General features: G+C 37.2%; 2 protein-coding genes across 12 annotated transcripts; one reads left to right on the forward strand and one right to left on the reverse strand.

The window, feature by feature from the left end:
• Positions 1-592: 592 nt before the first annotated feature.
• Positions 593-3,078, reverse strand: LOC104605761 (uncharacterized). Its single transcript, XM_010270646.1, has 3 exons — positions 2,219-3,078; positions 1,497-1,874; positions 593-1,397 (listed from the first exon to the last, which is right to left on the reverse strand). Exons 1-3 carry the CDS (start codon positions 3,076-3,078, stop codon positions 593-595), a joined length of 2,043 nt encoding a protein of 680 aa, XP_010268948.1.
• A 4,411-nt stretch (positions 3,079-7,489) lies between these two features.
• Positions 7,490-14,481, forward strand: LOC104605718 (equilibrative nucleotide transporter 3-like). Of its 11 annotated transcripts, none has more exons than XM_088886555.1 (11): positions 7,510-7,867; positions 8,029-8,103; positions 8,743-8,805; positions 8,919-9,023; positions 10,459-10,614; positions 10,768-10,911; positions 11,027-11,132; positions 12,474-12,646; positions 12,728-12,906; positions 13,716-13,974; positions 14,128-14,481. In XM_088886555.1, exons 3-11 carry the CDS (start codon positions 8,764-8,766, stop codon positions 14,233-14,235), a joined length of 1,272 nt encoding a protein of 423 aa, XP_088742681.1. In that variant the 5' UTR covers positions 7,510-7,867; positions 8,029-8,103; positions 8,743-8,763; the 3' UTR covers positions 14,236-14,481. The 11 variants fall into 11 exon arrangements, with proteins under 11 accessions (XP_088742676.1, XP_010268890.1, XP_010268891.1 ...); XM_088886556.1 differs by having other exon boundaries at positions 8,029-8,065; XM_088886550.1 differs by lacking the exon at positions 8,029-8,103 and having other exon boundaries at positions 7,490-7,867.
• The last annotated feature ends 559 nt before the right edge of the window (positions 14,482-15,040 follow it).

A 15,040-nucleotide genomic window follows, 5' to 3' on the forward strand; every position in this document is an offset into this window, starting at 1 on the left:
AGATACTTTTTGAATTTTACAATGGCAGCAGTATCATTTCCCCCAATAATCAGGTCATCAACATATATCAGCACGTACAAGCGAATATTGTGTTTGCAATAGGTGAACAGAGAGTAGTCAAGATACGACTGGACAAACCCGAACTGTATCAAGGCCATTGTTAACTTCGAGAACCAACATCTGGGAGCTTGACATAGTCCATAGAGGGATTTCTTCAGTTTGCACACTTTTGTTCGATCCTTGGATGCAAATCCTGGTGGCAACTGCATGTATACTTCCTCATTCAAATCCCCATGTAAGAAAGCATTATGTACATACATCTGATGCAACTCCTAGTTCCTAGCGGCTGCCATGACTAAGAAGGTTCGGACCGTCGTCAATTTGACCACAGGAGCAAAAGTCTCATTGTAATCTAACCCTTCAACCTATCTATTCCTAAGAACAACTAGGCGCACCTTATACCGTTCAATCGTCCCATCTGAATTATATTTGATCTTATAAACCCATTTACTCCCTATTATTACCTTTTTTTTGAGAGGTAGAGATTCCAATGTCCATGTATCATTGTCCTCCAGAGCCTGGATTTCCTTCCTCATAGCTTCTCTCTCCATTTCTCACTTTTTACTACCTCAAAAAAACTGGTAGGCTCGGCCCCTGTAGTGACTGCAGCTAAGAAGGCTTGATGTTTAGCAAAGAAGTTAGTACATGTCACATAATTTGCTACGGGATAGGGAGTTGTACCTAATGACTTTGATTCAGAGTTGGCTTGAGTGTGAGTGGGGTCTTTCAAACATCGAGTAGTGTAGGTTTCGTAGGGCTTTAACAAAACAGACAGCGTGCGGTGTCGATGTCCCTTGCCAAGTTGCTCTTCTGGTGCTGTTTGTGGTGCTGGAGCCATACTAATTCCGTCCTCTCCATCATTAGCTTCCACCTCCTGCACACCCCCTCCATTGCCTTGCTCCTCCTCTCCTCTATGAGTATCTTGAAAGCTCTCCCTATCATTCGCACAAATATTGTCTTCAACACTCCCCTTGTCTTTATGTCCCCTGTGGCTGTGAAAAACATCATCATCAACTACGGCCGCAATTTCCAGGCTAGGGTTGTCTTCAAGAGTTTCTTCTAAATCACTGGTATATGGAAATATGTTTTCATGGAAAACTACATCACGGGAGATGAGGTATTCAATGCTCTCAACGTTATATACGCGCCAACCTTTCTTCTCGTAGGGATAGCCTACAAAAACACACTTCCTACTCCTTGCTCCAAACTTATCCTTATCGCGAGGACTCCAATGAGCATAGAAGAGACAGCCAAACACTCTTATTTGCTCGAATTGAGGTGTCGTCCCAAACAGTACCTCGTACAGAGTCTTCCCGCCAAGTACGGAAGAAGGTGTCCTATTTATTAAGTATCCAGCGGTCAAGATACACTCCCCTCAAAACCGAATAGGTAAACTTGCTTGAAACCTCAATGCTCTGGCAACATTCAAAATATACCTATGTTTTCTTTCCACTCGACCATTCTGTTGGGGTGTTCCAACACAGAAAGTCTGATGTAGAATGCCATGAGTCTTGAAGTATGACTTCAGGCCTTTAAACTCTATTCCATTATCACTTTGAACAGCTCTGACTTGTTTGCCAAATTGGCGTTCTACCATGGCACAAAAATTCTCAATAATATGTGCTACTTCACTTTTTTCAAGTAACAGGTAAACCCACACAGCACGAGAATAATCATCAACAATGGTTAGAAAGTAAATGGCACCACAAGAGGCAGGTACTTCATAAGCACCCCATGTATCACAATAAATTAGAGAGAAACAATCATCAGCTTTATGTTTACTTTCAGGAAAACATTTCCTAGTTTGTTTTGCTCTGTAACAGACATCACATGGCTTATCTCTTTCAGGTCTACTGTTTAATTTTCCTACTTTAGGAAGTGAAGATAATATCTATTCAGACGGATGCCCTAATCTACAATGCCACAACTCCCACTCACTCATTCTACTTGTTCTATTTGCCCGAACCGGTAGTGCTCCTCTAAATTGATAGACCCCATCACACTGCTCACCCGCTCCAATCAGAGTCATCGAGGTTTGGTCCTGTATCAGCACAACTTGTCAATGAAAGTGATAGTACTATTTATCTCTTGCAATAATTTAGCTATAGAAATAAAGGTGCAATTAATTCTTGGTACAAAAAGCACATGATGTAAATACATATTTCCACCCAAATGCAAAGTCCCTTCCTTTACTGCAGTAATTTGCTTCCCATTGGGAAGTTCCATCAGACACGGTGTAATGTTCCGAACATCAATCAATAAATTAATTTCTCCAGTCATATGGTGCGACTCCCCGGAATCAATTATGCAATCAGTAGGAATTTTCTTACCGGAAAGTCTTTCAGATTTATGTGAATTCAGAATATTGAGAAGTGTTGTCCATTGGTCTCCACTCAGCCCCAGAAACCCGCTACGGTCATGATCATTGGTGGTTCCAACCTTTTGTCCTCCAGTTTCACTTCCCGCTGCTTGGGCAGCGTTCTCTTGCCTTGTTTCCTCGTCCTTGTCCACCGGCACCCACGCTCGAACCACTTCGCCCGCAACCTGCTTCTTTCCTGGTTGAGCGTGTCTATCTCCCCACCATTCTGGATATCCGGTTACCTGAAAGTAGTCCTTTGCTTCATGTTCGGATTTTCCACAATGTGCACAGCTCACGTTTTTATCCTTTGTACGTGCAGCAACTGCTTTTGCATCGGCACCTACATGCACCGCAAAACCCACAGCATCACTTCGTTCTTCTTTGCTCTTGGCTATACTTTGATGCCTTTTCTCTTGAATGACAATTGCATAGACACGGTTCAAACTCGACAACAATTCTATGCTCAAAATATTCGAATGCACGGTGCCATAAGTTGTGTCATCAAGGCCCATCAAGAACTGATGTACCCTCTCTTCTTCTCGCTTCTTTTCAAGCATGGTCGCAATTTTGCAGTTGCAACCGCTACAACGACACGTGGGTATCGGATCATAATCCGCCAGTTCATCCCACATAACCTTCAGCTTCCCGTAGTAAGCCATCACTGCTTGTCCCTATTGTTTACAAGCAGCCAAATCTGCCTTCAGTTGATGGACTCGAGGTCCATTCCCGATAGAAAATCTCTGTCGCAAATCCTCCCACAAGTCTTTCACGCTCTCCGTATATGATATAGTAGATCGCAAGGTTGGTTGGATTGTATTGAAAATCCATGCAACCAGCATCGAATTCACCATCCACCAATTTTCGAACAGATCCGTGAATCGCAACGCTGGTGATACGCCAATGTCGAGATCGTCGACGAGATTATCCGCCTCAAAATTGCCGGTGAAGATGTGAGTGAAATAATAAAAAAATATGGATGAGAACAAGCGGTTGACGACAAAGTAGGAAGTTGAAGTTCAGGAGACCAGAGTGGCCTTGTATTCGAGATTGGAAGTTGTCGGAAACTTGTGCACAGTTTCGTTCTTATTAGCGAGACGAATAATGCAGTAGTTCGATCGTGGGGGGAGAAACGGGAGGAGCCTATAGAAGAAGAAGAAGAACCGAAGATTGTATAAGAAGAAGAAGACCGAAGAACTCTGCAGAGTTCTTGTTTGAACTGCGAAAAATCAGAACTCGAAACCGCCGGTTGCAGCCTTGGGAGGATTCTCGATCTCTGTCTCTCTGGATCTGGAGTGCAAAGTCTGTTCTTTGCCGGCGCCAAGCAACATCGCTGCTGCTACTGATCTCCAGAGGACTTAGAACACAAACCTCTCGCTCCCGTTTTTGGCTCTGATACCATGAGAAAAACTCTGTGAAATTTCTTGTTCTTTGTTATACAAGGTACAGCCTATACATATACAATTTCCTACCCCTGAATTTAGGAGATTGAAACTACTAATTACAAGTTTCCAAGAAATCTGGGAAACTACTATCCAAATACATCTAGGAAATGTGGAGATTTGATTTCCCAATACATTCTTATTCCTGTCTGAACCAAACAGACTATTGGAATAGACCTTTCCGATTCTGATTCCGGAGGATGTTGATTCCGATTCCGACTACCAACCAAACGGACCCTGAATTGTTTTTCAGTAGCCTCTATCAACAACCGAATCGTTTCCAAGAAGTTGTTGAGACGTTTGTTATTGAGAGGCTTTGAGACATTTGGTCTCCCAAGGGGCATTTAATTTTTTGGAAAAAAAGAGAACGCAACAATGTTCTCTAAAGCAACCTGAGCTCAGCAATGTGCCAGGTCATCACATTGCCTTTTAGTATATATAAATAGATGACAAATGCATGAGAGCGTTTTCAAATTTCAATGTCCCACATCACTTTGGTGAGTAGACCTAGCAATTGGGTTGGGCCAGTCGTGTTTCGGTTGGGTCAAAACACTTTGGGTTGATTATGGTCAGGTTGGATTGGCAAATGCTAGACCCTAAGCTTGTTCCGGTTAGGGTTGACCCATAGGCCAATTCGGGTCATCCCTAAAATAATTGAAATTTTAAAAAACAAAGAAAAAAATACATGAAAAATATCAAAATTAAAGGAATTAATTTTAAAATTCCAAATATAAATAAAAAACTTGAACATTTAACAATTCAAAGAATAAGTAATAAAGAATAAAGACTAAATAATAAAGATTAAAGAGTGAAAACTTCTAAAAATACATAAATAGTCCTAATTAGACACAAACGGGTCAACGGGTTGATCCATGATCTAACCCAACCCAACCCAATTTTTTTTGGATTGGGTTGGGTCGGGTCAAATTCATGTAACTAAATATGAGACCCTAACCCTGTTTTATTGGGTTGGGTTGGGTTTGGGTTCGTAGGTTGGGGCAACTTTTTGTTAGGTCTATTGGTGAGTGATTCAAAATCACTATGGCAAATCAATAAAACCCAATTTAGAAGGTTTTTGGTTCCATTGCACTACATCAGAGCAGATTTTGAGAAAATGGCAAAAAACACATTACCATGTGCTGTTTGGTTATCCATTTTATGGAGAAATGTTTTCAAGTCACGCCTTGGAACTTGGGAAATGTCTGGTTTGAATGTTTTCTGGTTTTTCTAATGTTGCTAGCAACAATATGCTGACATGGCATCGAAAAACTCCTATGTTGCAGTAATAGAAATGATACCAAATAAAAAATCTGAGAAATCGTTTTCTGAGAAAACAGCATGTTCATGTAGCACCATAAAAAACCTAACTCAAAAAACGACATTAGTTCCAAACACTGCCTCAAAGAACAGGAAAAAAACGTTTTGTTTTTTCAAAAAATGGCCCATCTTAGAAAACATCATTTTATGTTTTTTTTTTTTTCCTTAGGATGTTTTCTGGTATGGAATGTGACTCTTATGTGCATCTTCTCTCAGACAGGCAATAAAACCAACCAGTAGTATACCATGTATAGACGTTTTCTCAAAACTAGAAAAAAAAAAGCCAAACACCTCCTTAATGCCTCTAAATCTTAAAGGTCGTCATTGCAACAAGTTTTTTAGACAAAAAAATATATATTGGTGAGTGATTCAAGATTACTGTGGCAAATCAATAAAACCCAATTTATTAGGAAGTTTTTGGCTCCATTGCACTACATCATAGCAGATTTTGAGAACATGGCAAAAAAGTGAAAAACACATTGCCATGTGCTGTTTGGTCACTCATTTTTTTTTTCAAGTATTTGGCATCGATGCCATTTCCTTATAAATTGGTCCCACATCATAAATATAATTTTTTGGGAAACCATGTTTGGTTAGTCATTTTATCTAAAAACATTTTCGGACCAGTCTTGGAAATTGGTTTGAGTGTTTTCCCATTTTTTCTAATGTTGCTAGCAATAATATACTGACATGGTATTGAAAAAATCCCATGTTGCAGTAATAGCAATGGTACCAAATAGAAAATATGAGAAACCGTTTTATGAGAAAACAACATGCTTATACAACACTTCTGAGAAAAATTCGCTCAAGAAATGGCATAAGTTCCAAACACTGACTCAAACAACGGGAAAAAACGTTTTGTTGTTTTTTCAAGAAATGGCCCATCTTAGAAAACATCATGTTTTATTTTTTTCAATGTGACTCTTGCGTGGCATCTTTCTCTCATAAAAAGGCAATAAAACCAAGGGAAAATTCTCAATGAGTAGCCTATACTTTGGGCTGAGTGCAACTTTGGTCCCCAAACTTTAAAACATGACAATTCAATACTCGAACTTTCAAAATGTGACAACCCAGTACCTTTCGTTAATCAATCATTAAATGGCATGGAAAAGACACAAATGCTCTTCGAATATCATCTAATTTTCTTTATTAACCATCCAAATGCCCTTCTCAAAACTAAAACATTGTTCATCATCTTCTTCCTCAAGAGATGAAATAGAGGTATGAGGTTTTGGTACAATTTTGCAAGGGAATGATAATGATCCAACTCCTACAAAAACCAAACAATTCCCTTCAAATCCTTAGCTAACAAATGTGACAAGTATTGAAACCCCAACAGGTTTAGGGTTGTTTACCATTTCTTTGATTCAATCTTAATTCTTAAAGAATAAGATAATGAACAAAGTTTTGAAGGTTAATTTTGATATTTTTCAAAAATTTTAAATCACACATGTTATCCTGTGATACATATATAACTGATGGCTGATTAACGTCAAGTACTGGGTTGGCATGCTTTGAAAGTTTAAGTAGTAAACTGCTGTATTTTAAAGCTCAGCAACCAAAGTGGCCACCCATATTACATTGGGAATTTTCCCTAAAACCAGTACACAATGTATATAGACGTTTTCTCCAAACTCAAAAAAAAAAAAAAAAAAAAACAATAAAACCAAATACCTCCTTAAAGCCTCTAAATCTTAAAAGCTTGTCATTGCAATCACAATTTTTTTGGGAAAATTCCCAATCAGTACCCTGTACTTTGGCTCAAGTGACAATCTAGTAACCGAATTTTTAAAATGTAACAATCTAGTACCCAAACTTTCAAAATGTGACAATCCGATGCCTGTCGTTAACGGTCTATTATTTAGCTGTTAAGTGACATTTGAAAAGTCAAAAATTCCCTTCGAAAGCCATCTAATTCTCTTTATCAACCATCTAAACATTGACAAAAAACTGAATACTCCCAAATCCTAGCCTCTTCTATTCAAAAAAGTTGGTGACTGTTTAGAAGAATCTCAAATTTGAGACTGTTCATTTTATTGTTAATGTTTGGATGATTGATAAAGAGAATTAGATAGTATTATTAAGAAATTTTTGACTTTTCAAATATCACTTAATGGCTGATTAACTACAAATACTGGATTGTAATATTTTCAAAATTCCAGTATTGAATTATCACATTTTGAAAATTTAAATACTAAATTATTGTATTTTAAACTTTGGGACCAAAATTGTAATTCGAACCAAATACGTCAAACTGTATATGGCGTGTCTTCTCTGACTTAAATGACCCAAGAGAAATGAGAAAAACAGATGGTAAGCTGGGGCAGCTCTCACCGACTACGGAGCAATTACTTTCATACCTTAGAATGTTTTCGGTCTTTCTTTAAAAAGAACTCGATGAAGATTGTCTCTACAACAGTACAACGAAACTCCCCATGAGAATCGTTTATTGATTCCGCCCAAGGAAACTGCCAGTCTGGCTACTGGTGGAGTCCAGCTCCAGCACGGAATTTATTGAGAGATAATCTCTCTGCCCATCTTATCCATGTATTAGACTTTCTCAACTTCTTCGAAACCGTTTCCTCGTTATCGGTCCATTTACAAGGAGATTTCGGAATTCCACAAGAACCAGGAATCTCCACTCCCTTTGTCTTCTCTTCTCGACAGTATACAGATTACAGCCCTTCGAAAAGTAAGTTGATCCATTATCTTTTCCTCTCTCTCTATACGTTTGATCTTTATTTCTTTTTCACTTTTTTTTTGTCGTGATTTTCCATATTATTTTTGACTTACGAGTCAACTTTTACTCTTCTTTTTTGACTTTTTGCTTCTTTTTAACAATAATTCATTCAGCGCAAGGTCTTGTTTTGTGGGTTCTTTGTAGAGGAAGGTTTGCCTCAATACTCCCATCTCTCTTTCTATCTGCGGGTATTTCCTGTATGCAAACTGAATAGTTCTGTAATGTATTCACATGCTATTTTAACATTGCTTGATGAGCAGCGGTTCTTTTCATTCTATACACTCTTTTTCTTGGTATTCTATACTCTTCTTGTTAGGACCCGATAGCATATAGAGGTTTGAAATTTTTTTGGTAATTACAGAGCAATTGCCAATTTTTCTTTTATTAAGTTAGAATGCATTTCAACTTTTGTTTACTTTATCGGTTTATTTGTTCTTGGAGATGAGGAGGTCTAGGTTGATATTGGCATACCATTTTTCTTGTTGAGTTTTAAATGCTGTTTTATCTTATTGAATTGATTAATTTAAGTTTCGTTCTATAATAATGCAACACATAGGAAATGGTTTACACTTTACAGAATAATAAGTTTCATCTCAGTTTCTCTTTTTTTTTCTTTTTTTTTTTTATTTGGCTATGTTGTGGTGCGACTGGTTGTGTTCTATGTGATCAGATTAGGCTTCAATTTTAGATTTGCTGGATAAAGGTAGGAAGAAAACGTCCAGAAGCAATATTCTGATCTTTTATTTTTTCTAGAGTGAGGTGATTTATTTCTTCTCATATATCTAGTATTGTATGGTCTAATGCGAAATAATTAATTTTTAAGCAAGGCTGTTTGGAGAGGAGCAGACATGCCAACGCCTTATGGAATTCAGGCTCCAGACAAACCTGAGGTTTGTGGTTTAAAATTTTCTGCTTTCCAGGGGAGAACATGAGGATTTATTTCTGGAGAGAACTTATTGATTATTTGAGACAAATTCTTATATAATTATGCTATGATAATCAGGGGAAGATTACTGCAATCATAGTATGTTGGCTTCTTGGAAATGGGTGCCTTTTCTCATGGAACAGTATGTTGACAATAGAAGATTACTATGTTTACTTGTTTCCGGTAAATATTCAACCTCATATTTCATATCATCTTTGTGGTGTATACTTTGGTATTATATCTCTAATCTTTTTGTATGTAGCTTTGTCGTGACATTTTCCATGTCCACAAACTTAGATTGTATATCTACTTGTTTCTGAACATGTCATGTTATTTGTGTTCCAAAAAGACTCTAAAAATGGTTTTGAATCTTCATTGGAAACTGGTTGTAGCTGAAATTGGATTTTGGTTGGGGTGGGAAATGGCTAACCGGAGAGTCTAGTCAAACCTGAAATGGAAAACAAGTTGCATTAGCCTTTCCTCTTTGAAAATATAGCCTGAGACAGATGAAAACTCTCCAAACCCAATTCAAACCGGACTTATCCTGTTGTTTATACCCAATCTGAATTGTAGAGCGCGTTGGGGCCAATGAAGAAAGAAAGAAGGGTAGGCAGTTTGACATGTTGGGTCAAGTAGTTTACCCAGCCCTGAAACCATGAATTTTCCACAATGGTTTTTGGGATGGCCAATTTGGTTGGCTTCTTTATGATATTATCTCAATTGCTTTATATCATCATCTTTCCGTTCTGTTTAATGCCATGTAGATTGTTAATTATGAGTGCTGTATGAGATGAAGTGGATTGCAAACTCTTCCAATACCTCCGAGTTCATCCAATACCCAAGAAAGCCACATGAAAACTGATATGCCATAAATTCTGACATCCAAGGTTATCTTTGGCAATATTTTCTTGATGACTGGCCTTTTTCTACTTGCACTGTTCTCAAAATGATGATGGTGCAGCCCAAGTGCTTATATTTTACTAATATAGATCTAAACTAAAAAAGTGGTCATTGTTTAGTTTGATGGTAAAATCTTAGGCTGACAAGCATGAAAATGTGGGTTCTTGTCTGAGAGCAACCACTTTGTATAAAAAAAATCGCCAAATGTTAGGACCATATCTGGTTCACCCCTCCCAAGACCCAGATAGGTGGGACCAATATTGGGTAAAATCCTTTAGGGACTTGCATATTATTTGTATGAGATTAGAGAAACAATTACACATCTTTCAGATCAGAGCAGTTTGATGCCAAAGAGCTTCATTTAAATTGCTGATGTGGCTTATAAGTCAGGGGTGCAAAAGGCTTGCTTGTACAGAGAATGACACTCACCTTCTTAATTTTTGTATGTGAGGAAAAAGCTTTTTTTGTTTATATTCCCTCATGTACAGATCCTGCCTCAAGCTTATACAGTATATTCTGTTTAAAATCAGTGGGATGTGCCATGGATTCATAATTCAGTTAATGCTTAGTTTCAGAGAACAACAAAGGAAAGGAAGCTCTGGATGATATATAGTTTAGAAGACATACATAACTACCATCTCTAAAATATTTCTTTCAGATGTTATTCCAAGTTGTCTTATCTGATGAGGACACTACATTCTGTCTGATTCATTTGCAGAACTACCATCCTACAAGGGTGCTTACCCTTGTTTATCAACCTTTTGCACTTGGAACCCTTGCAATATTAGCATATAAAGAGGCGAAGATTAATACAAGAAGACGGAACTTAACTGGATATATTCTTTTCTTCATTAGTTCGCTATTGGTATTAATTGTAAGTACTATCAGTTTTCTTTGTTTTGCATTGGTCAAACATCTTCTTGAATTATAGCTTCTAACTGTGCTACTTTACAAATCAGTGGTTTTGATATTTTCCATAACTGGTTACTGTCAACACTGACTTGTCCTTCTGTCCTTTCATTGATAGTTGGATTTAGCTACATCTGGCAAAGGAGGGATTGGTACTTACATTGGTATATGTGTGATAAGTGGTGCCTTTGGAATTGCAGATGCCCATGTTCAGGGCGGAATGGTTGGGGACCTCTCTTTCATGTGCTCTGAATTCATTCAGGCAGGTGGTTGTGGTTAGCATTTTTGCATGCATGCTAATGTTTTTTATATTTATTCCAAATTTGCAAATCATATTTCTGGGTTCATGTGTTCTCTTGTTCTTGTGGATCTTTCAGTCTTTCTTAGCTGGTATGGCTGCATCAGGGGCTTTAACCTCCGGTTTGAGGCTAATTACGAAAGCAATCTTCGAGAATTCTAAGGATGGCCTTCGGAAGGGTGCTAGTATGTAACATGTGATTTATAGATATTCTTGTTTCTGTTAAAAAAAGTTGCTAATTTTGTTTAGAAATCCCGTGCTTCCCTCTGATAAATAGTGTTGTACTAGGTCATATTATATTAAAGTACACTAATGGTATGGTGAGATGTAAATGATAAACCTGTGCATTTGAAGTAGTTAACAGGATTACAGTATAAATGTATCCCCCTGCCAAAAAAATAAAATAAAACAATAAAAACTGCAAGGTTAAGTTTTCTTAGTGCCTACTCCAAAAATACCTTTCTTTTTCTATATAGTTCAGCTTCTTTCCATGCATAGTTCTTTGTATAGACCATACAAATCCAATATATGCCACTTGAGCAACTATGTTTCTCAGATCCTTTCTAGAGTCTCCAGATTATAATGGAGAAAAAAGAATGCATTCAGGCTACTTATAATTATGTTGATTAATATTGATTAATTAATACTAGTTGATATGCAGTGAGCTCACAAGAAAGAATTAGTAACTAAGGTCCAATGTTGAAATCACTTCAGAGGTTATCCTTGACATTGTCGATGCCAATAGACAATTTGGAATATACCTCGGCCTTTTAGAACAGGTATCAGTCAAATTGCCACATCACATCAAGGATTGTATTAAGCAACAACTTTCTTTGCCAGATCATGAGAGTAGGAACTTTGGGACCATGGTATGGATAAGAACATGACTGTAATGTATAACTGATGGAAATCCTATTTAACTTGCGAACTGAAAGAAGAAATGGACCCAATTTTGGTTTTGGTTATTAGACCCTTTTTATTCTCTTGAGGGAATAAAGAACTCTTTCTTTCTGTCAAGTAGGAAGCAGTAGTCATCCCTAAATTAAAACTGGAAGCTCTGCAATATTACTGATATTTGAGCACAAAATTACAACTAGCCGAGGTTTAAAGCATCGATGCACCTGATATTCATGAACAGGCATATCGGGTATTTTGATACTAGAGAACTTCATTTCTTTTATTTTTTTTCTCAAAATTGGCCAGGGAGATCGGTCTTAGGCCTGCCTACTCCCTGAAAATACCCAAAATCCCAAACCCTTTATATTTTGAGTATCAGTGGCTACTGGCTTGCCAATATGATACGGGGTGTATCGTAATACTTTAATTGCAAGTGGCAAACAATATCTATTCTTGTAAACTCTACAATGTAAAGTTATTTTGTAATGAATTGACCATAACACTACAATTATTTCTTTCATTTGCCATGTTTACAGTGGAAAGTTTACTCTTGAACTTTCTGAAGCTTTATTTATAGTAAAGCTTATTCTTTGGCATAAGCTTATTCTTGTAAATATACTCCACTGCAGTTTTATTCTTTGGCATATCAGCATTTTTCGAGCTGCTATGTGTTCTTCTTTATGCATTCATCTTCCCCAAAATTCCCATTGTGAAGTATTATCGTTCAAAGGCAGCCTCAGAAGGATCCAAAACCGTTTCAGCTGACCTTGCTGCTGGGGGTATTCAAACAAAACCAAGCCAGGTATATCTTGTTCTCTATGTACTTGTATAGAACATTAACAACTAGAATAAAAAAGAACTATGGTTTATAGTTTCTGCTAAGATTTTGAAACTCCTGCAGGATGAAGAAGATCCCAAACGACTTGATCGTCTGAGCAATAAGCAGTTATTTCTTCAAAACATAGACTATGCAGTTGATATGTTTCTAATATATGTTCTGACATTGTCAATCTTCCCTGGGTTCCTATCTGAGGATACTGGATCACATAGTCTGGGTTCATGGTAAGTTCCCACCTACCATAAAGACAAGAAAACCAGCCATTTTGCTTGACATTTTCTCTGTCATAACTTTGTTTTACAGAACAGCCCACTGATTTCCCATTTCTTCCAGTCGTTCATAGACAAATTACTGCATGCTTGTAATCTTGGATCTGCCAGTGTTGGGTTTGTCTTACTCTGCAGGTCCCAAGATTTGAATAATGGAGGGTTACGTTAGGCTGGCAGCAGACATTAATAGTTTTTGCCAAGCTCTTATGAATATGGATTATGAATTTGTCATCTTGTGCTTATGCTAGGCCTGAATAAGTAAAGGTTACGTTAGGTTGGCAGCAGGCATTAATAATTTTTGCCATACTTTTATAAATATGGATTATGAATTTGTCATCTTTTGCTCATGCTAGGGCATTGGAACTCAAAAGAATAGAATGATGGAACAGGGTTTATTTATCCAACCCAATATGGTTGGGACAAGGCTTAGTTGAATTGAATTGTAATTTTGGGTCAAATCCCAAGACCCTGGATTGAGGGTGGAAAATGGTATATATCATGAATTACAGTTTTTTAACCCTGTTTCTAGACTTTATTATATTTTAAAATTAAAAAAAAAACGTCTGTAAACCATTACATTGCGCCACTTTCTTGATTCAGTAGTGAATAAATAACTAATAAGTAACCTGATTATTTCAAGCATTGAAAAATATTCATAACCATAAACATTTGCTTGCATTTCAGAAGGAAAATACCTAATCAATAAAGTCTGTTTTCCCTTATCCATGTAAGTCATTTCTGTTTATCTGATGCTCTTCTTTCAGGTATGCACTTGTTCTGATTGCGATGTATAATGTATGGGATCTGATTGGAAGATACATACCCCTCATAAAAAGCCTGACTTTGAAGTCACGGAAGGGCCTAATGGTTGTCGTCCTTTCTCGTTTCGTACTCATCCCAGCTTTCTATTTCACAGCTAAATATGGAGACCAAGGCTGGATGATTTTGCTTACATCATTCTTGGGATTAACCAATGGTTACCTCACCGTTTGTGTTCTCACTGCTGCACCAAAAGGTTACAAGGTCAGTGCACATTACTTATCTAGAAAAGGTTGGTTAAAATTTGCATGTTCCTTTACTATAAAGGGTTGAAGTTGTGAGCTGGGGTATGCTGTTCTTTTCTTTTTGTTTTGTTCTTTTTATTTTTCCCAAGATAATGGTGCTTTGGTTTTGTAGGGACCGGAGCAAAATGCCTTGGGGAATTTGCTTGTATTGTGTTTACTGGGAGGTTTGTTTGCAGGGGTAACACTTGATTGGTTGTGGCTAATAGGCAAAGGTTGGTGACATTTGCACATCCATTACTCAAAGCGCTGCTTAATGGAAAAATTTTCATGCCCATGATTGGCAAGGAAGTATATTCTTAGTTTCTTTTAATAAATATATTGATGAATGGTAGTTATAGAATGAGAATCATCACTTAGGCTAATGTCCTACTTTTTTTTCCTGTTATACCATTGTTTGTGAACCAAAGGTCCAGTTGTATATAGTACCTTAAAAGTAATTTTAAGAAGCTATCAGAATAGTGCGTAATTTGTAACCTTGCAGAACAATAAGTGCCTTTTTTGCTTTTTTGCTTTTTTTTTTTAAATCGCCAATTAATAATTTAGCCAGTCATTCACTGTTATCATTTCTTAACTAGCGCAGGGTTGAGCTACTTGTAAATCCTAAATTCCTAATGCTGTATAATTTCTTTCCATCCTTGTCAGAAAAAAATGGATTTACAAAGCATCTATCAAACGAGAAAGAATCCTTTTGAGTTGATTTCGTGAATAGGGTCGTCAAATGGTAGGATCTCTGCTGGTTGTAGTAGAGACTTGGGATCGAATTATGGGTTTGGGCCCTTGGGGAATGGTCTATTCCCGTTGTAACCCATAGAAAAGAAAAAATAGCCCAACCTAGAAAATAAAAAATAAAAAAAAGCCTAGAAAATTTGATTGTCATACAATAGTTTTTCTTAAATTACTAACTGATGACGACCCTGTCTGTACTAAGTGCTTGGCAAGATTTCTTATGTAATTTAGGAGATTAAATAAAGTTTTATATTCAATTAATTACCCACTTTATGGTGAATTTCTTGTTTTTATTAAGA

This window comes from Nelumbo nucifera, chromosome 1 (assembly GCF_055504915.1).
Source record: "Nelumbo nucifera cultivar China Antique chromosome 1, China Antique-T2T, whole genome shotgun sequence".
Classification (NCBI taxonomy): domain Eukaryota; kingdom Viridiplantae; phylum Streptophyta; class Magnoliopsida; order Proteales; family Nelumbonaceae; genus Nelumbo; species Nelumbo nucifera.

What these genes read in the sequence shown, in the direction of transcription:
- LOC104605761 (XM_010270646.1), bottom strand. Translation starts at nt 3,078, where the DNA reads ATGGCTTACTACGGGAAGCTGAAGGTTATGTGGGATGAACTGGCGGAT. An exon ending in TTGCATTTGGGTGGAAATAT is followed by an intron (nt 1,875 to 2,218) that starts GTATTTACATCA and finishes TGTCTGTTACAG; the next exon opens with AGCAAAACAAACTAGGAAAT. An exon ending in CGAGTGGAAAGAAAACATAG is followed by an intron (nt 1,398 to 1,496) that starts GTATATTTTGAA and finishes CTTAATAAATAG; the next exon opens with GACACCTTCTTCCGTACTTG.
- LOC104605718 (XM_088886550.1), top strand. Translation starts at nt 8,764, where the DNA reads ATGCCAACGCCTTATGGAATTCAGGCTCCAGACAAACCTGAG. An exon ending in ACTATGTTTACTTGTTTCCG is followed by an intron (nt 9,024 to 10,458) that starts GTAAATATTCAA and finishes ATTCATTTGCAG; the next exon opens with AACTACCATCCTACAAGGGT. An exon ending in TGGCCTTCGGAAGGGTGCTA is followed by an intron (nt 11,133 to 12,473) that starts GTATGTAACATG and finishes ACTCCACTGCAG; the next exon opens with TTTTATTCTTTGGCATATCA.